This window comes from Bactrocera neohumeralis, chromosome 2 (genome assembly GCF_024586455.1).
Source record: "Bactrocera neohumeralis isolate Rockhampton chromosome 2, APGP_CSIRO_Bneo_wtdbg2-racon-allhic-juicebox.fasta_v2, whole genome shotgun sequence".
NCBI classification, from domain to species: domain Eukaryota; kingdom Metazoa; phylum Arthropoda; class Insecta; order Diptera; family Tephritidae; genus Bactrocera; species Bactrocera neohumeralis.
In genome coordinates, this window is record NC_065919.1 from 19,681,126 (window position 1) to 19,702,083 (window position 20,958).

Genomic DNA, 20,958 nt, shown 5'->3' on the forward strand with positions numbered 1-20,958 from the left:
ACCACTTCCAATGAAAAAGAATCAACAGCCACGGATGAAAGGCTCCACTTTTGATGACAACCACTGCAAACATGATAATGACTACTATGATTTAAGGGCATGCACCTGGAATTTGCGGCCTTTAAATTGGGAAGGTGTCGTTTCCCAGCTCTTCGAGCTGTTCGATATGAAGCGAGGTTTCAGATCTCTCCTTTACATCAAGTTATTGAAGTTAACAGTGGATCTTAATTATTGGCTAATAGATTTCAGAAATAAAATTTGTGAAAACTGTGAGATGCAACCTCTATGTTAAGTGGAATTCATTTCTTTATAAGTATTTAACTTATCTCTCAAAATAATTCAGCTGAGCAATGTGGCTACACTTTCTTCGAATTTGCTCTCATGTAACTATGACATCAGTATAATTACACCTAGTCGGTAAATGCATACTTACGATTTTCATGAGATCGAGTTGAGTCAACAACAATTGAAACAGCTTCCCAACCTGTAGTAATGCAAATTCAAATATCGACAGTCAGCCCACGATAAGCAACCCCCAAACCAAAGTGTACAGAAAAACACATTATTTTAAGACACATCAAATATTATTATTTTTATTTCCGTTGTTTTTCAGGGTTTAGTGCTCCTTTAGTGTTTTTTTTTTGGAATTTTTTCTTCATTTTTCATTACATCGTATATTATGTAGAATAAATAATTATTATAATTAAATGTTTTTTATGCTTAAACACATTGTTTTGTCACATATTAAATATCACTAAATTAGGTATTAGGACTGTGGTTTTTGTATTCTCATTTTCACATTTAAAAAAATAAATTATTAATAAAAAAGCTTTCAGTTATCAACAATATGTTACAATTTATAGTTTAGCTTAAAAATATTTACATTATTTCATAGACAGTCATCGAGATAGTTGATTTGCTTACAATTCTTTACATTAGTACTAGTTCATTTTTATAAATAATTAGTTGGTAAATTTGTGTTAAAAAAATAATTGTTGTAACATCACATTTGGCTTTTCATTTGACATTTCGTTTTTGTATACACGTTTCATACATTTGCACTACTCGAATCCTTACCTGAACGTTTTATTATTTAGAGAAATAATTAATAGTTCTTTAGTAAAAAAAAATGTAATTATTTTGTGAAAGAAATATATACAATGAAGAGTACATAGTACTAATAAAATTGTATTTTTTAGTTAATTAACAAAATGTTTTTGTTGTTAAAAAATAGTAATTATATTATAATTTTTTCATATTTTGTGTGTTTGTGTTGTACTTAATTGTTAATTGAACTTAAATACTCGTATAATAGTAAAGCTATATGTGTTTTGAAATTATGGCTTGAGATGTTTGTGGATTTATTTTTGTGTTTATTATTATTATTATTTTTTTTTTGTTTTCTTTAGTTTTGCCTATTTTATTGCCGTTTGAATTTTATGATTTTTTTTTAACTCATATCAGCAATTCAAAGACTATTTGCGCTATATTGTTTAAAATGTGTTATTCAGCGCTATTGAAATATATTCAGCACATGTATCGTTTAACTTAAATAAAACAATAAAGATAATTGGTGTTATTCAGCGCAGTTCGACATAATTTAGCAACGGGCTTTATTGCTCAAATGTTAAATTTTAATTTTGTTTGCATATTTGACCATATGTATGTATATCATTCAGTGCTTGTGTTTTGTTTTTGCTAAGCAAATAAGACAAATTGTATGTTTTTTGCAAGCCTTCAGTGCTGTTAAAACAAATTCAGCGCAGTTTTACTCAAACAACACTACGTTTGTATGACTAATTCAAGCGCATAAAATAAAATTTTGTGTTTTAACTAATATTCAGCGCGTTAAAAATAATTTTTTAACAGCACTATTTTTATGTATTTTGTGTGTTTTAACTAGCATTCAGCGCCTTTTAAACTAATTCAGCACAGTTTTATTCAAACATCACTAAGCTTTTATAACCAATTCAAGCGCATGAAATTAAACTTTAGTGTTCTAACAAGTATTCAACGCGTTTTGAATTGATTAATTTGAAGCGCTTTTTAAACTAATTCAGCATATTTTATTTCAAACACCACTAAATTTTTATGACCAACTCAAATGTATGAAATCAAGTGGTAGTGTTTTAAATAGTACTCACGCATTCTAAAATAATTCAGCGCATTTTATTTCAAGGACAATAAATATATATTTAGTTTTCATTTGAAATTTTAATTTTTTGTTATCATTCAGCACGTTTTAAACCAATTCAGCGCATTTTATTTCAAACAGCACACAGTTTTTATCACTAATTGAGGCGCATGAAATAAAATTTTAGTGTTCTAACTAGTATTCAGCGCCTTTAAATTAATTCAGCGCATTGTATTTCAAGCAACACTAAATATATTTTTCGTTTCTATTTGAAATTTTTAGTTTTTTTTGCCCTTCAGCGCGTTTTAAACTAATTCAGCGCATTTTATTTCAAACAGCACTAAGTTTCTATTATTTATTTTAAAATGGTTTTGTTTATACTTGAAGTATTTAGCTTTTGTTATCATTCAGCGCGTTTGAACGAATTCAGCTGTTATTCAGCGCCTGTTTAATTTCTTTCCCATCTTTAGTATAACTTTACTGCACTAAATTTCGCTAATTCCAGCTATTATGTGCTAAACTTCTAAGCGCTGTTGTGCTCCATATTTAATTGGGCCTTGCGCTAATTTCACGCATCAATGAACATTTACTATAACACATAGTTTGTATGTGTATGAGTTTATGCATTTTGCTTCATTTGCTACAATACTAGCGGACAGTTATAATTGTTGTTTCGATTTTTTTTTTATTTTGTTTTTTTGAGTTTGCATTTGGACGAGTGCCTGCTTTAATATAGTCATTTATTTCTACTCATTTGTTTCTTTGACTTTGGTTTTATACACACATACAGACATATTTATAACTAATGAGGTATTTTTGCCTTCTGCATGCAATTATTTATTACAATAATAAATATTTCATGATACTTATTCAAATGTAATCACAACAATAAATTGACTATTTCACATTGATGCTAATTACATACAGACATACATACATATATATGTATGTACATGTACTAATTACACTTGTCGACAAAAGTATGTTAAGTAATACGCTTCGCGTGTGCTTTTTTGCATATTTTTTGTTGTTTTAATTTTTGTGATTTTTTAATGATTCGTAATCGCCTACAAATTGTTCAGAATACAAGTATTTTATTTCAGTTGTGAAATTAAAAACTTTATAGACAAAAAAAAAATGATTTATTTCGCCCTTAGTGCTTTGGCTAGACTTTCAATGTGAAAATCAAATCGCAAGCTTGGCGAAATTTTGCATTTATGAAAGTTAGTGAGGATAGTAATTAGTGTGTGAGCCTGAATGAAGTATGCGTAGATACAGTGGGCCAGTAGTACGTAAAAATTTAGAAAATGGTTGTCGTTTGAATCGCAAACTTCGATTTTGCTTTAATGTGGGTAAGAATTTTTAACTGAAATTTTACTGAATGTTTTCTCACTTTGAAAATTAAAACAAAAAAAAAAAATAGAGTAAAAAATAATAGTCAGTATTCGCATAAGCTTTTGAAAAATTCTGATATGAATATTTTGTACTGCATTTAATACTGTTTAGGTTTAAATATTCTACGATCGTTATCAGACCTTTTTGATAAATCATAAAATTTCAATGTGAAACCAATATAAATGAAAATTAAAAAAAAAATATATTTTCACAAATATTTTTGACGTAACAAATTTACAAAAAAAAAATATTTTTGATATATTGGGTTCATAAAGTTTTTTAGATTAAATTTAATTTTTTTAAATTCATATATTAATTTTTTCAAATTTTTTCGATTTTTATTTTTGTTTTTTTCAGAAACTTTTGCTCTTGACCAGCCCACTGTAGACTTGCAAGTCATTGCAACGCGCCACTATTTACTTAAATATTTAAAACTTCAGACGCACATCGCAAATAAGTATCTACATATGTACATATATATGTACGTGCATACATAATTTACATACATACATGTGTGTGTATATACATATGTATATAAATGTTTGCAGACTTAAGTATGCAATGCAATACGTCAGGTGAATGTTAAGTGGCAACTCGCAGAAAAATCTGATGCGTATACATACATACTTGTACATATATATGTACATTTGTATGTGTATTTGTACATACATATGTAGCTGCGTGTGCGTGTGCTGCAAAATTGGCTTTATTTGTGATATAGTATATATTAAACTATCTGCGAGTTGACAGAAAAAAACTTTTAATAGCATTTTAGTATTGGAAAAATTATTAATCAATAGATGATGATGGCGTACGATTTGTTATAATAGCAATTGATTTTTGTATTATGCGAAAAATTATAGCAAACAAAATATTGTAAAATTTTAGACAAAAATTTTAGTAACATTAAATAAAATGTTTTTTTTAATTATAGCAAAAATTATAGGAAAAATTCTAGGAAAATTTACAGGAAAAATTTATGGAAAAGGATACTGCAAAAAAAAATACAATAATTTATAGGAAAAATTGTAGAAAAATTTATAGACTCAAATTAGAAAAGCAGTTTTAGTAAATTATTGCAGATAAAATTATATTCATAATTTTCCATAAAAATATATACCGATAGTAAAAGTTAACAATTTTATATCAAAAATTAAGCAAATATAACAAAACTTATGTTGGTAAAAATTGTGTGAAAATTATGCTGCTAAACATGTAAAAAAGAAGTAAAAAAGTTAAAGAATTATTGTAGAAATTGTGGTAAAAATTTATAATTTTTTTTTTTACAAAATTTATAGCAACAAAAATAAATAACAAATTTATATCAGTAAAGTATAACAAAAGTAAAAATTATGGAAAAGTTGTAGTAAAAACATAAAAATATAATATTTCAAAAATTATAGGAAAATTTATAGTTATAGTTATAGAAAGATTTATAGAAAAACTTTATAGTTAAAATTATAGAAAAATTTATATTTGAAAACTATAGAGAAATTTATGGTCAAAATTATAGTAAATATTATACCAAAAATTATAGGAAAATTTATAGGAAAAAGTTAAAGTTAAAAAAACGGATTAAAAAGTTGAAGTTAAAGAATTAATGCAGAAATTGTAGTAAAAATTTATGAAAAGGAAATTTTTTCAATTTATAGCAAAACAAATTATTAAAAGTTATTGTCTTTTGTGAAAATAAAAACAACAAAAATTTTAGCAAATATAAAATATTATTTATAGCAAAAACTTATTACAAATTAAAGCTCTGCTGTTTGTGTTTGTTAGCTTTTTTGATTAAATTTAGTTGATCAATAATGTGTTTCGTTAATACTATTCCACTCAAATGCCGGAAAAATTTCCATTTCAAGCAAAATTAGAATTTTAATGGATTTGAGTAAATATATGGCGTGAAAAAATATATTAAATGTTTTCTCATATATTTTGTTGTTTTATTTATACACTTAAAATGTACTGTTCTCTACTTCGGTGCTGTTTACTTTGTTTCTTTGCTTGCTTGTATGCATGTGTGTGTGTTCGTTCTATGTACACCTGTATACTATATAATTCTATGTACATATATAATATTTATTTATACACATATACAATAAATGTATATTAATTAGCTACGAATTTTAGAATGTTACTAGTTTAATTAAAGCTTTGTTGTTGCATTAAATGGAAAGTTCAATTGAAGTTAGCGTTAACAGCGTTTAGTTATTGTAATTAATCATTTGGAAATGAAGCGTGAACTACTTTTCTTCTTCTCTTCTAGACATACACTACCTTAAATATTTACAGTGGAGCAAAACATGCAAATTTGGTATATATGTATAAGTACATATATAAACATATACATAAGTAGTATGCATGTAAATATGTTCTGCTGTCTATACATGCTTTGTTTTACGCTGTATTTACCGTTAATCTAGACTTTTACCTATATATTGTCTCACTTATACATGCATATACATTTAGAAACACATACCTTAGCATTATATTCTAACTTTTCCGCTTTTTAAATATTTTTGCTAAAGATTTTTGCTAGTTAAAAGCTTAGTCGTTAACTTTTTCTCTTCTCGCTAAATAATATATGTATATTGACTTTAGTTTAGTTCTTGCCATTTAAAACGACTTATATAATTTGACTTTATTTACATACACAAATAAATTCTAGCTCGCATGGATTTTAATACTCATATACATATGTACAAGCATATATGTATATTTGTATATGTTTTTGCAATTTATTTTATTTTTTCAATTTTCTAGGTCACTTTCACTTGTACAAATAAGTCAAAACATATACACTAGGTAAACAAAAAAAATTAATTAATTTCACGCCTTTCTTATGTTTTAAAATAAAATTTGCGCTTGACTTTTATTTTCTGTGTAGCCATAGAAACACTTGCGTTACAAGCAATGAGTGAAATTATGCAAACACACATTTTAAGTATGTATTTTTAAATTTTTATGTAAATAAGGAAAATAAATTTTTTTTTACCGAATTTCGATACAAATTGGGTATAAATTGGATACGAAATGGATACAAATTGGATACAATTCTGGTATATTTTAATTAAGGAAAAAATGTGTTGAAAATTAAAATATATTGGATACTAATAGCAACATCTTCGGTACTGATTCCCACCATACGGTACGAAATATATACAATTTCTGTGCCAATTAACAGATTTAGGTACAAAGTAGGTACATTTTTAGCACAATTTATTAAAATTTGATACAAAGTACTACAAGTAGATACAATTTCGGTAAAATTTAGATATATTTTGTGCATGAATCAGCCATAATTTGTATACAATTCGGTTACATTTGGGCAAAAATTAGCTACAAATTTCTAATCCTCCATGCTTTGTGTGATTTCTTTATTTTTCACAATTTCAAATTGTCTAATATGCTTAAGCTCACTTTCTTATTGGCAAAATTGAACATTTGTAACACACTTTTCGCGCTCAAGCTCATATTTTGGCCTTCTTAAGTTTTTAATTTCAGAAAAAAACTGCTATAATATAAACTTTAGACACATACACAACTACCTATATATGCAAACTTGCTATAAATTCAGAGCGCGCGCGGCAGCTTAAAACGCCCACTAACAAAGCCCGTGGTTTCATGTTAGAATTTTTTCAAACTAACGCTAGCATATTTAGAATCTATTAGCACATAAAAAACATATGTATATATATGTATGTGTGTATAAGTATATACTTAATACTGACTGGTTGCTGCTGGTTTGACTGCAGTGCGCTTACCGCTACGCTGTCATTTGTTGTTGCTGCTGCTGCCGTTGTGTTGACAACAATGTCGGTGTCCATTTGCGGACTGCTGTAGCACTCGATTTACTGCTTTGTCAGCTGCCGGCCGTTTATGGACTGCACATTCGTGTCTGCGTTGCGTAGACCGCTGTATGCGCCTCTCAATATCGGCTTGGTACATAGCATAGCTAAGCTGATGATTGACACAAGCAATTGTGCTGATACGCTGTCGGCGACGCTGTACCTTAGACTTTCGCTAGGCCTTCTGCCAAGGCTGTGTTGCTGCTGCACAGCTCATACGTCGGCTGGTTCCACTTCAGCATCTTTGCCTTGCGCGCATGATTGCGCTGCAGCGCAGCCCAGATTCTTCGAACCTTGAAAGAAGATCTTAAATAGACTGCGCTTTGGCGTGAATTTGCCATTCGCCGCTGGCAGCGCTTCGCTAATGCGCGCGGTGCCATTCGGTGAATTGCCATTCATGTTCAATATGTATGTGGCTTTGAGAGCGGTAGGTGTGTCACATGACTTGGTTGCAGTCTTTGGTGTAGCCTCTACTGCTGTTGTTTGCTGTTGCTGCTGATGCTGTGACGTTGGCAGCGCCTGGTCTTTAGCTGGTGGCGCGCCGAAATTGATGATCGTGCTGCAGCTGCTGTTCGGGCGCAGGCCATGTATGCGCGCGGGACTGCTGTGCCGGTTGACGGCTACTGCTGCTGGCGGCACAACGGCGCTGCTGAGCGAATTCTGTGGTGTTAGAAATTTACAGGAGTTCAACGAATATGTGGATACTTTGCTGATGTTGCGTCGAATGTTGGCGCCGTTGCGCGTGCCTGCGCAATGGCGATTGAGAAAGCCACTACCACGTCCGCTGGAACTGCTCTGACGCTGCAGCGAACGCTCACGCGTGCTAACTTCGAAACCGAAGAGACGTTTAACGCCGCGGCGCACGCGCTTATTGCGATAGGCAAATATGAAGGGTGACGTAAGATTGCCCAGCAGCAGCATGAAGATGGCAAGCTGTGTGGAATGTTCAAAGTTGGCGCTGGGCAGGCGACTCTGCAGCAAGACCAGGAAGCCGAAAGGCAAATACGAAACCAGGAACATAATGATCACTAAAATGCTGATGCGCACTGTGCGCGACTCCTCGCGATATTTGAAGAGCGATGAGGCGTTCGACAGGCGATGGCGCAGCGTTGACATGTAGCTAAGCGCTTTCGGTGAGCTATGCGGCAGGCAAGGTATTTGCAACACATGCGAGTGCTGGCGATTGTGCGCGTTCGGTGACACGAAATGTTGTTGGCGTATACCGGTGGTGGTGTTGTTGGTGGCGGCATCATGTGGATGCAACTCTGCATGCCCTAATAGGTGCGGCGAACAGCTGGTCTCCAACGAATCTTGTGTGTACTTGTGTAGATTGGGCGAGGAATGCACTTGACGCACACCTTCTAGTCTGTTCGTTTCCAGCAAATCCTGCGAAGATGTGCCGAGCAAGGGCAGCTGACGCGCCGAATAATTGCGCTTGATTTCACCGCTCGCAGCTTGTAGCGTCAACAGAATATTTTGATTACGATCCGCATAGTTGGGTTGCTGTGTGAGTGGCACCAATGGTTCGGCGTTGTAATCACCGGATTCGAGTTGCGCCGCTTCATCTGACAAACCATCATCGGAGATGGTGGGCAACAGCACTTTGGCGGCGGAGTCGCGACGCGCACACACAGGCGAACTTTTACGATGATCAATCTGCATTTGCAGGCCGCCGCGTTCACAAGCGCTGCCACCACCATTCGATGACGCCGACGAAACGGAGTTGCGATGCGCGCACATATTCGCATACTGCAGCGATGAGCTCTGCTGATGATGTGTCAAATTGAGCGCGCTTTGCAACAGTGGCGATGAACCATTCTGCCGCATGCGCAAGCCATTCTCACGCGCTTCGCTGAATATGCGCCAATACATGCCACACACGAAGCCGAACGGCAGCAATATGATGATGACGAAGTAAACGCAGGCGAAGCTGATGCCAAAAATACTATTCGCCGAGCTCAAACTCATTTCCGTAAATCCTTGCTGCTCGTGCAGCACAGTTTTGGTGGTAAAATCGATTTCGCGAAAGGCAGATAGCGCGCCAAACATCAAACCCACCACCCAAGTGAGCGCTATAAATATCCACGTTTTCAAACTGGATATGCGCGTATGATAGCGCAACGGATCGGTGACGGCACACCAAGTATCGCCGACAACAAGCAGCACGCCAAGCGCGCCCAAAGCGGCCGTCATATCGATGGACCAGCAGCGTATATGTGGACGCGGCAGCAGCGCTGCTACGACATCAATAGGCGCTGCACTCACTGTCTCAGCATGATGATTCGCCTCCTCGATTTCGGTGATAACAATCGTATCGGTGCCTTCATCGATTGTCAACTCTTGACAATATGTAGAATTGCACTTATAAATTGTTTCAATGGTGCGCGCGTCCTGCGCGCTCGTCAAATTACGCCGCACAATAACGCCCTCCTGCTCCACCAATTTGCCATTATGCTTGATGGTCATCTGGCGATTACCCGGTTTGGCGAGTATCTCGATGCGATCATCGCTCGCCGTCGCGGCCAGTGACAATGTGGACGCATTAGCGACGGCGCCGGCATCCTTGCTAGCGACGTGACGCGTTGCCTGACTGAGGAATAGTGTGGGCGCCAGTATGAGGCAGCCGATCAAATTGATCACCAGCAAATTGATGGTAAAACGATTGGCAGTGGTGCGCAGACCGGGCGTCACCCAGAATGCGCCCAAAGCCAGCAAATTGATGACGAACGAGAACAGCAATAGCGCGAGTATTAGAAAATCTATGGCCATTATTTGTTGTAGCGGCGGGTGTAAGCGTTTAGCATGCGCTGTGCGATGTGCGATTTAACAAATCAACGGTTTTCTTGTGGACACTTGCACTCAGCTGCACAGAAAATGTTCACTTTTATTTTTTAACGCTCTGTAGTGTTTTTGCTTTTGTTGTATTTTCTTTAATGTTGTAAATCTGTTGTGTGTTGGCAGCTGACGCGGCATTTGTACACGTTTTAACAACAACAATATGTACAGTGTTTATAGAAACTAAGCGTGTGCGCGCGCGTGCGGCGTTCTAAAATGTTACGCGCTGCGCTAGTTCACACTTGCAAATTTTCACTTTCAACTGTTTTTGTTACTGGCACTTAGTCAGCGTTTGCTTGCACGGCGCGCAGGGGCGTGTCGCACATTACGAGTAACAGGCAAAAACGTTTAACTGTTATTTGTTTCAAATAATCGCACTCTTCTGCTAGTTTTTGTATTTTCGCGCGGCGCGTTTTAGCTTCGCGATTTTTCACGCCTTGACGCTCCCTTTGAACTGCGTTATCTGTCGAGTGACACTTTCTTCACTTTTCTTTTTTTTCTTGTTTTTTTAGCGGAAAGTTTTCATGCGCCAACAACTACACTATTGCTTTGCTGTTTTCCGCTTAGTCACTGCGTTTTTGTTTTTTTTTTGTGATATGTTAAAGGCTTGCTTGGCCTTTGTGGCTGACTGCTCTGCTTAGCGACTGCGCGTGTGAGATTTGCGCTTTAATTGCACACTTTTTCAGCACTTGTAATCACTTGCTACACTTTTTTGTATGATTTGCAGTTATTTTTGTATAGTTATTATTTCAAGTTGGAAGTCACTGCCGCGCGTTAGTGTTGAAGTTCCTCACTGTCTAGCGCGCGTACGCGTCTGCTTTGTGCGCTGTGACTTAAATTTATACAACTTTTAAACTTTATATATAAAAACTATACATATATATGTATATTTTTTGTTATTTTTATATTTTATGTTTATTTTTCAACTTTTTGCGCGCCACACTCAACCTCACTTGGACTGTTGGCTCGCGCGGATTTTAAACAAATTTAACTAAAAAACGTTTTTCTTGCGCTTTGCCGTTTTCTTGTTTTCAAATTTATGCACAATTCACAGGCGCGTTCACTTTATGACCAGTTTACTGGTTGCTTTGCGCTTTTTGCTTACTGCCGCTTTGCCAGCGCTTATTGTTAGTGCGAGCGCTTGCGTTTGTTTCTTGCTTTTTTTGTGGTGTTGTCTACACACGCCACAAGATTGCCGAATTTTTTAAACACAATTTCACGCAATTTTTTGTTGAAGAAAATATAAATTCATTGTTTCACAATTCCAGTTGGCTGTTCGTTGGCTTTTGCTTGGCAAACTTTTCTCAACTTGCAGCTGGCGTTTATGAGTTGGCGCTTTATATTGTAACACTTGCAAGATTATTGGTAAAATTTAACGCTTCAACTGAACGCTGCTAAGCGTTTACACTATATACATACACATTTACTCAGCATTCAGTTGCACATATAAAAAAAATTTCTTGTATTTGTTTTTTGCTTTAGCGAATCGTATGTTTCGCGTTTGACCGTTTTCAAATTTCTTCACTTGGCAACTTCCACGATCTGCACTCCAAAACGTTTCAAGCAAAACTGTAGAGCGGTCGCCGCGCGCTAGCCATGTAATATAACCAATTGCCCAGCACACAAGCGTTTGCGAGCGGCGCGTTGTTCGTATTTTTTAACGTGAGCGCCGCTATGCGTCGCTATTGATCGTAGCGTTGGCAAACAGCTGAGCGCACAAGTGGGTGGCTGTGTGGCGTTGATCGCGCTCGCACTCGCGCCCAACAGGTAGAAAGCGCAGTATCACTTGCGCTCACTAGCGCTTTTATAAAGCGTACTGCTGCGCTGTTACGCAGCACTTTTCGTGATTTTGCGTTTCACAGAGCGCGCTGAGCACATTGAGCAGCCATTTGATGCTCAAAATTTATGCGCGCGCTCTCACAATCACGCAGCGCTTTAGTATGCTACAAGGCGCTCGTATGTGACGAAGTCCAGTGATTCTTGAAAAATTCCCACGATAGCTTGTATGTGTGTGCTGATGAGTCGACGCACCGTTGATTTGGTTTCTTTTTTTTTTTGGTAGTGCGCTAAGCATATATTGGCGCATACACACATACACGAATGTTTTGATTCCTGCAAGCTAGCCACTGGTGTTTCCACAAGTCATCATATATTTTGTTTGTTGTTGCTGTTGCTTGTCGGCTACTTTGTTGTAAGTATCGCGCGCTGCACGAGTTATCTGCTCTCGCTCATTTAATGTATGCTGCGCTCACTTGCCGCTTGACTTGTTGGCTGCCGCTTCGTCTCTATTGACATGTGTACGCTTTAATTGCGGCGGCGTATCGTTAGAATTTGTTGTAATTTTTCCACTTTTTTATGCGGTAAAATTACAAATTGATTAATTGTGTAGTTTCGTACGCAGATATCAGTGGAAGTGGTGAAAAAGTCGCGCGCGCGCCTTCAATTTACATTGGCGATCATGCTTCTTTGGCGTGTTCAGCCTCTGTCTGGGCGCGTCTTTTCTTCTTCTGGTGTCAGTGTCGTTTTTTTGCTACTGTTTTGCGTTATTCTTTCTTCTGCGCTTTTGGTCGTTTAAAATTAGCTTACGGAAAATATCGTTACGTGGTTGGGCTTAAGCGCGCGGTGTTAGTATGGTGATGCTTACTCGTCGGTTTTTAGTTTATTTTCTTTTGTTATGTTTTTGGGCTGGCTTATATGTTTTTGGTATGAAGATTAACTTTATTTATTTTTTTCTTTGTATTAAACGTTTGCTATCACAAAATTTTAAACTATATGTATTTTTTTTTGAATTTAAATTAAAAAGTCAAATGTTCAATAACACAAAATTTTTAGTTATTTTTTAATAAAAATTAAAATTTTATATAAATTTTTTTTTCAACTAAAATTGTTTATTGGACATTGAAAGTCCTTTTTTCCAATTTTTTTATTTATATGAAATATTGTTATTTTTTTTATTTCCAGTTATTTTGTAATAAGAATTAAAATTATTTTTTTTTAATTATAATATTAAAAATATTTATGTTTCAATACTTTTTTATTTTAATATTATTTTATATAATTTATTTATTGAACTTTTAAAGTCTTATTTTTTTCCACAATTTTTTTTTATTATTTTTCTTCATCAAATTTTGTTAAATATTTCTTTTTATTTGCACTTATTTTGAAACAAAAATTAAATTTTTTAGAATTTTTTAAAATTAATTATTTTTTATTTTAATATTGAAATTGTTTATCTTTCACAACTATTTTTAATTTAATATTTTCTTATATAATTTTTTTATTGAACTTTGCTTTTAATTAAATTTTTGCTAACATTAAGTTTTTTTATGAGTTTTTTAATATTTCATTAAATTAATTTTACTAATTTTGGAACTTTTTTCCAACTTAAAGTTTATTGACATATTTTTTTATATTTAATTGATTTTTTTTTTAATTTATTTAATAGCTTTTTTTGCAACATAAAGCCTTTGGTGAAATTTTCCAACATTAATTTAAAAAAATGTTTCACAATTTTTAATTATTTGATTAAATTTTTTATTTTTATTATTTTTACCCAAAAATTTAGCTCTTTAAATATATATTTTTTATTTGAATTTTTTGGGAGTAAAATTTTAATAAGTTTTCAATTTCAGTGAATTTTTGCAATTTTATTGCCACTTAAATTACAAATTTTATTTTTTTATAGTAAAATTTTATTATTTCACTGCTTGATATTTTTTTGCTTTAAAAATTAATTTTATTATTTCACTTTTCGATATTTTTTTTGCTTTAAGTTCTGTGACTCCTTCTTGCCCGACTATATCTATATCTATAACTGTAATTTTAATTTTAGTCTTTGCAATAATTTGATTTATTTTTCACTTTTTTATAAACTTTTTAATAATTCAAATTTGTTTTGGTCACAGTTCAATAGTTGTTGTAATATTTTAATTTTTTGGCGTCATTCAATTTTTGTTATAAACAATTTTTTTTAATTATTATTTTAGGTTATGTTTGTCTTTTAGTGTTTCAGTATTTGTTTTGAACAGGTGTTTTGCTGTAACATTTTGTTGTAATTATTTTGAAAAAAAATTCTATATTTTATTTATTGTAGTTTTTAGGTTATGTTCATCTTCTAGTATTCTTCTGTAATTTTTGAACAGATTTTTTAGGTTATGTTTCTCTTTGAGTATTTTTCTGTTATTTTTTGCACGGCTTTTCAAGTTATATTCCTCTTTTAGTGCTTTTTCATTAATTTTTGCACAGACTTTTGGTTGCAACGTTTTGTTTCATTTATTTTGAAGTCTTTAGGTTATATTCTTTATTTTAATTTTATTCCACACGGTTTTTTAACTTGTTTTACATTTATTTTGCACAATTTTGTTGTTTAAAATTTTGTTAACACTTCTCCTATATAGTATACATATATGTAGGTACACACATACATATACAACATGCATTTATATTTCAGTTTATTTTTTCAGCAACAATTTTCTTCTCAAAACAATTTAGTTTCACTTCTTTTTCACCTCACTTTATTTTCCACTTTTTAATTGGAATAATAGCCTCTATTTATTTTGGTTCACCGCCACACCCTTGCCACGCCGCTTAAATTTTGCATTTATATAATGCCTTTATTTATTTATCTGCGCTTTGTTTATCCGCACGCCATTCACAAAGTGATGTTTGCCGCGGCGGCTTTGGTTTCTTTTCCACACAATTTCGGCACTCAAGTGCTTCCGTTTGTCAATTTCTCCTACGCGTACGTTCTTTCAAAATTCTGCGTACGCTGCGTCGCATCTGGTTTCCATCTAGTCACCGCGAAAAAAATAACCAAATAACCAAAAACAAGTGCAACAACAATAACAATTTGCTTGTGTTTCACTGGATTTTTGAGCACCAACAGTTTTTTATTTTTATTTTTCAGCTTTGCGATTTTCCTCTTCACGTTCCGCTAAGCCTCGGCCCACTTTATAAACCCATAAAATAACGGTTTTTATTACGTGCACTGTTTTGAATTTGTAAATACGCGTTTCAGCTATTATTTCATCCGCGCTTGTTTGCCTTCAACATTTTGGTTTTCATATTTTTTGACATCGTTGAAAATCCCAGCTTTTAGGCGCCGCCTCGGTGGGGTGTCATCTGCAAAGAGTAGCAAACAAAAGAGAAATAGTGAAAATTCAAGAAAAGCCAATTAAATGCGATTATCTCTGCTCAACCAGCAGTCTTTGTTTTTGTTTTTACTTTATTTTTGTTTGATACTGCAGTTTTGTGGCTTTATGCCGTGCAAATATTTGCCAGGAAAATAATTTTTGAAATGCAAAACAAAATTGCCTATCAGTTTTGGATTTTCTCTGCGCCGCGTCTGCTGTGTCAATGCATTCGCACTTCGTAAACACTTTAAAGTCAATATTGATTTTTTCAATGTTGTTGTTGTAATCATTATTGTTTACAAACAAGTGCAGTGTACGCGGTCACCAGCCATGTTGCTTGTGTTGGCGCGTGCTAAGCACGTGATCGGACCACAACTTCATCATCATCACTGATTTTTGGTAAATATCAAAATACGAATATTTTCTGCAGTTATCAGTTAGTTGCAACGCCTCCACTGCTGCTAAGCTGTTTGTGATTCTCTTCATAAGCCCAGTAGGAAAAATATTTCGTTCGTTATTGTCTTCGAACACTTCAACTACTACGATTTACTTGCAACAAATCGCTAACTTCGTGAAAAGCTCAAAACCGATTAATTGAAGTGCGCTCAATCGTAAACCTCAATCAATAGGACCCAAAAAGCAGAGACGAATTCTTAGGAAAAGCTAGTAAAACTCTTTACGCGAAGTAGATGATTTACTATATCTACATAGTAAGCTTTTATGAAAAAGCAGCTAAGGGAACCTATGGAGTCTACTCGTATTATTTGAGTTTGAATGTACTTACTTATAGTGGAAGCAGCTCTAATACTTTCTAAGTTTTCAAGACCCTTTTGACCCATATTTTCATCAAGAATTCTTATCTTGCAAAATACATATAGAATCGTTGCACCCCAAGAGTTGTAAACTTATGAAAGTGTCATATTTAAGTCTCTCTTTGACTAGACGAAGAAACCAGAAAGAGTCTGTTGAGCTAACTTTCTTCAATGTTTCCTAAATTTCCGTTTAAGGGTGGCAACAAAAGAGTTTTCGACGTTTGATCCTCAACAATTGAGGATGCTAACAGGTCAATTGATAAATCCCCGGCCTTACACATAGATGACGCTACTAGAATTAAATCCATATGATTTTTAGTTAGTTCTAACTTTCATAAAACGCGTGTATACATTTGAAAGCTGTCGGATAATTAGTTTGTGAATTATATTATTTTGAGTGATGCAACTTTTGTTACTGTGAAAAAATTGGAGGAAAATAAATTTCGAGTGTTGATAAAATATGACTTTTTGAAGGGACAAAATACTTGGCTTGATAACGAGTTTCCGAACACTGCCCCTAGAAAATGAACCAAAAGAGGTTGTTACCAACGAAAACATCGAAAAAGTTCACAAAATAGTTTTGGATGACTATAAAGTGAAGTTGTTTGAGTTAACAGGTACTCCAAAGATATCAACTGAAGGCGGACATCTTATCACCAACTGGCTGAATAGAGAGCTTTGTAACTAGAACTATTCGATTTTAAATGGACTAGTCCCCAAAGCAGCAGTTTTATATCCATTTTGGAAGTGTTTTGTATAACGGTTGTCAAAAAAGTCTTGCGGTATTTTCGCAAGTTGGCGCTGAAAGCGCGTAGTTCTAGTTTTATTCGTCGCATCGGGCATGCTATACCTTTTTGGAAAGCTCATTTCACGCGCTAACACGTGTTTGATTGATTGTCGTTTCTTTTAAGTCGTTCGTGAGTTATAGTGTCGCAAACATGGAGCAAAATAAAGAGAAAAATACGGCATATTTTACAGTACTACTACGATAAAGGCAAAAATGCATCTCAAGCCGCCAATAAAATTTGTGCAGTTTATGGACCCGATACAGTTTCCATTTCCACTGCACAACGATGGTTTCAACGTTTTCGTTCTGGTGTAGAGGTGGTCGAAGATGCGCCACGCTCCGGAAGGCCTGTCGTCGAAAATTGCGATAAAATCGCTGAATTGGTCGAAAGAGAGCGGCATAGTAGCAGCCGTAGCATCGGTCAAGAGCTGGGCAAGAGTCATCAAAAATTCATTTCAATTTCAATAAAAAAATTCAATAAAACTTTTTTGACAACCCATTATTTAGTTCAACGATTAAGTGGCTTTTGCTACACAAACGACTTGTCTACAATTATAGCTGTCCAAATGTGATCTATGGCAATATCACATATTCCATCTTATGTATAAAACAATTTTTCTTTTTCGGCATTTATGACGTTAATACTTTGATATTTTTTTTCCTACCGATTTTTTATACAAAAGTGGGTTTCTTTCACGATTTTAATAGGGTCTCGTTTGACAACATTGAACGAGCCTAAGTCATCTACATTTTGAAAGCTGTTAAGATATCGTTCTGTCAAAAATGCTGTCAAAATTTGTGTGCAGAATAAAATATTTGATGTAAAAATCGAAAAATTATTCATTTAGCAACTTTTAACTAGTTTAAGACTGTTACATTTTGACCGTAATCTAACTATTGGCAGCTGGTAAAATATCGCTCTATCAAAAATACTAATTTCTTTTAGACGAAAAAATCGCAGAAAAAGTTATTCATACGGCAACCGAAGACATCTAATTTTTGTCAGAAATATAACTAACTATAAAATTACTGTGTAGAGAAAAACAAAAATATAAAAAAATCGTAGAAAACAATTTCAATCGCCTAGAAAAATTAATATTAGTCCTGTGGCAGCTTATAGCCAGTTCATTTTACTGCAGTGTTGGCTCGTACCTTATAGGATATTTTGTCAAACAAATTTCAGATGCTTGCTAGTTAAATACGAAAAAGAATAAAACTCAATATTTTTGAGGTCTCACAAAATCACCCGTCAGATTTTCCCCTCTCTATAATTTTTCCTACCGACCCTTAACTAACCAATTTAATCATTTAATATAAATACTGTCAATAACATACACATATAGGATGATCGATGACTGGTCGATTTGTTTACATAACTTGACATAAATATTAGTGCAGTTATTAAGCAGATGGCCGAAGGGTCCCTGAAAATCTGTCTGGCGGGTCATATGTACAAACATGCTTATCTATGTAAGAAGAAGCATGCATAGAGGGGGAAAAGTATGCGAATTTATGATAAAATGTCAAATATTTGACAAGTTAAAACCAAACTGTGCACATAGCAACACACATGTATATAAACATATACAAGTATATGGGTATTATACATACATATACATATAGATGTATACAAAGTTAGCAGCATTATGCAACATACGTACATATTATGTGGTTTTTTTATCAATTCAATTAATATGGAAAACCAAAATTAGACATGATGAGTATAATATTAGTTTGTAACTAACAACTACTGTGACTCATGGCAACAATATTGTCATAACAGAAAATTATTTATGCGGAAATTTTGTGGTATAAACCAAACCGTTGTGGCAGCTGATAAAGGTTTCCTATACAAATTTTAATTTTTCCATATTAGACGCCCATAATTTTACCATAATATCTAGGGCAGTAACTTAGAGTGGCATAAGTCGAATTTGTTGTGGTGGATATATTGATATCTAGTAAAATGCTGGTTCCATTCCTTATCTGAATTTTAGCATAATACGAATTCATAGATTTTATATAGAGAACTGAGTCGAGTCTCAAATACTTTGATCAGAATAATGCTGACTTATGCTGTTTTATCATATTTCCATACACATATACATATATGTACGTATGTATTTATATGGTATATGTATATATGTATATGTGTGTATGTATGTATGTAAGTATTATTTTTTGTGTGATTTTAAATCAACTTTTTCGGCTTCGAAATAATTTACATCTGTGATAATAAATTTAAAAATGGCATAAGTCGATTTAAGCTTGAGTAGTTCATTTTTGGGTTTTTATACAAATTTTTAACACTTCTTTATTAAAATCCTAAGCCTCCGACTCATTGGCATTATTTGTGTTAGAAAACAATGTCGAGTCTCGAATAAGTTTTTTTTAGATTAATGTGTATATTACTTTTTAAATAAAGTCGACTTATGCTATTTAAAAAAAAAAAGATTAATATCATATGATTACGCCATGTTTAAAGATACCTTACATAATTAAATCGAATTGTGAACATTTGTAAGTAATATTTGTCCTACGATGACCCGGGCTTTCACTGCCTTTAACAACGCTAAATAAATAATTCGAAATTTATCAATTTTTTTTTAATGAAATCAAAGAGTTTTCGAAAATATATGGTATTTTAATTAAAATTCGCCAATAGGAGCGTTAACCTAGGCGAAATTGTCGCACATCTACCACACATAGAGCACAGATAGCTTTATAATGGCTCGCCAATAAGCAGCACGTGGCCAAGCTTAATCGAGCTAATTGGCTTTTAATATACTTGTAATTAATAAACAGATATTCATAATTATAAATTAATATTTGTTCACAAAGCTTAATGGCTGTATGGGTAAGTTGTAAAATATACATGCGCGGTATACATACTTATGTACGTCAATCACGAGATTTTAAAAAGTTCATAGAGGTCGGTGCAAAGTTCAAGTGTTTAAACGGTATGATGACTAGTCAACAACGAAGGTCGCGATAAAAAGCTATTAATTATGGTAACAAGAGAGGATCATAAAGACTCCATTTTTTTGTTAGAAACCAGTAACGTTAGAAGGATGCCACCTGTTTGAAATTTTTTTTGTACAAAAATTTGTAAGATACGAAAATAATAAAAACTAAAGAAGTTAGGAATATTTATAGCTTAAAAAAATTTTAAGCGTTGCCACCTGCATGAATTTTTTTCTTAAATTACGTTAAGAGTATTGAATAAGATGAAAGAACCTAATAATGACAAAGTAAAAGTGCCTCAAGAATATTTTCAATTCAAATTACTTTAGCAGAGTTGCCACCTGTTTTTATCTAATTAAATTTTCATTCAATAAAAATTATAATGCAATCATATAACTATAATAAAAAATAATATAATATTTAATATTTAAAAATATAATAGGTGGCAACCCTTTTCTGTTGAAACATTAACACAAACCAAAAAATTAATTATAAAGCTTGCTTCTTAAAATATTTATCACGAAGTGCTGTAATTAGAACCAAAGTTCTGAAAGAGCAGCAAAACGAATATGATTTCAACTCTTCTCAAAATAAAGGGTGGCTTTTCAAATATTCAAATAGCTGGTATCACATAATGGTTAGACTTTTGCGTATTTTTTACAATTTGCTATTTTAGTAACCAAAATATAGGTTTTTTGAAAAAATTGTAACAACTTAATAAACAGGTGGCAACCTTCAAAAAAATTATATTTAATTAGGAATTTTATTAAACACTTTAATCTGGTGCTGTTTTTAAATTTAAAAAAAAATTATAATAAATTAATAAACAGGTGGCAACCTTCTAAAAAAATTCTACTCGATTGAGAAGTTTATTAAACTCTTAAATTTGGTGCTGTTTTTTAATAATAAATTATTTTTACGTAAAAAAACCTAACAGGTGGCAACATTGTTTTATTTTATTTTTTCTTAAAATAATTTAATTCAATTAAAAGCTTTATTAAACATTTTAATTGGGTACTGTTTTTTAATAATAAAATATCTCTACGTCAAA

General features: G+C 33.2%; 1 protein-coding gene and 1 long non-coding RNA gene across 2 annotated transcripts in view; both read right to left on the bottom strand.

Moving 5' to 3' along the window:
- Positions 1-6,573: 6,573 nt before the first annotated feature.
- On the bottom strand, positions 6,574-12,977 carry LOC126759835 (uncharacterized). Its single transcript, XM_050474990.1, has one exon. The coding sequence runs from the start codon at positions 10,144-10,146 to the stop codon at positions 7,591-7,593; it is 2,556 nt and encodes an 851-aa protein (XP_050330947.1). The 5' UTR covers positions 10,147-12,977; the 3' UTR covers positions 6,574-7,590.
- A 1,158-nt stretch (positions 12,978-14,135) lies between these two features.
- The window catches only part of LOC126751756 (uncharacterized), a 130,612-nt gene continuing 123,789 nt past the window's right edge, over positions 14,136-20,958 (bottom strand). Inside the window, exon 3 of the long non-coding RNA XR_007665920.1 lies at positions 14,136-15,333. This is a non-coding gene — a long non-coding RNA (uncharacterized LOC126751756). The remainder of the gene's footprint in view (positions 15,334-20,958) is intronic.

What these genes read in the sequence shown, in the direction of transcription:
- LOC126759835 (XM_050474990.1), bottom strand. Translation starts at nt 10,146, where the DNA reads ATGGCCATAGATTTTCTAATACTCGCGCTATTGCTGTTCTCGTTCGTC.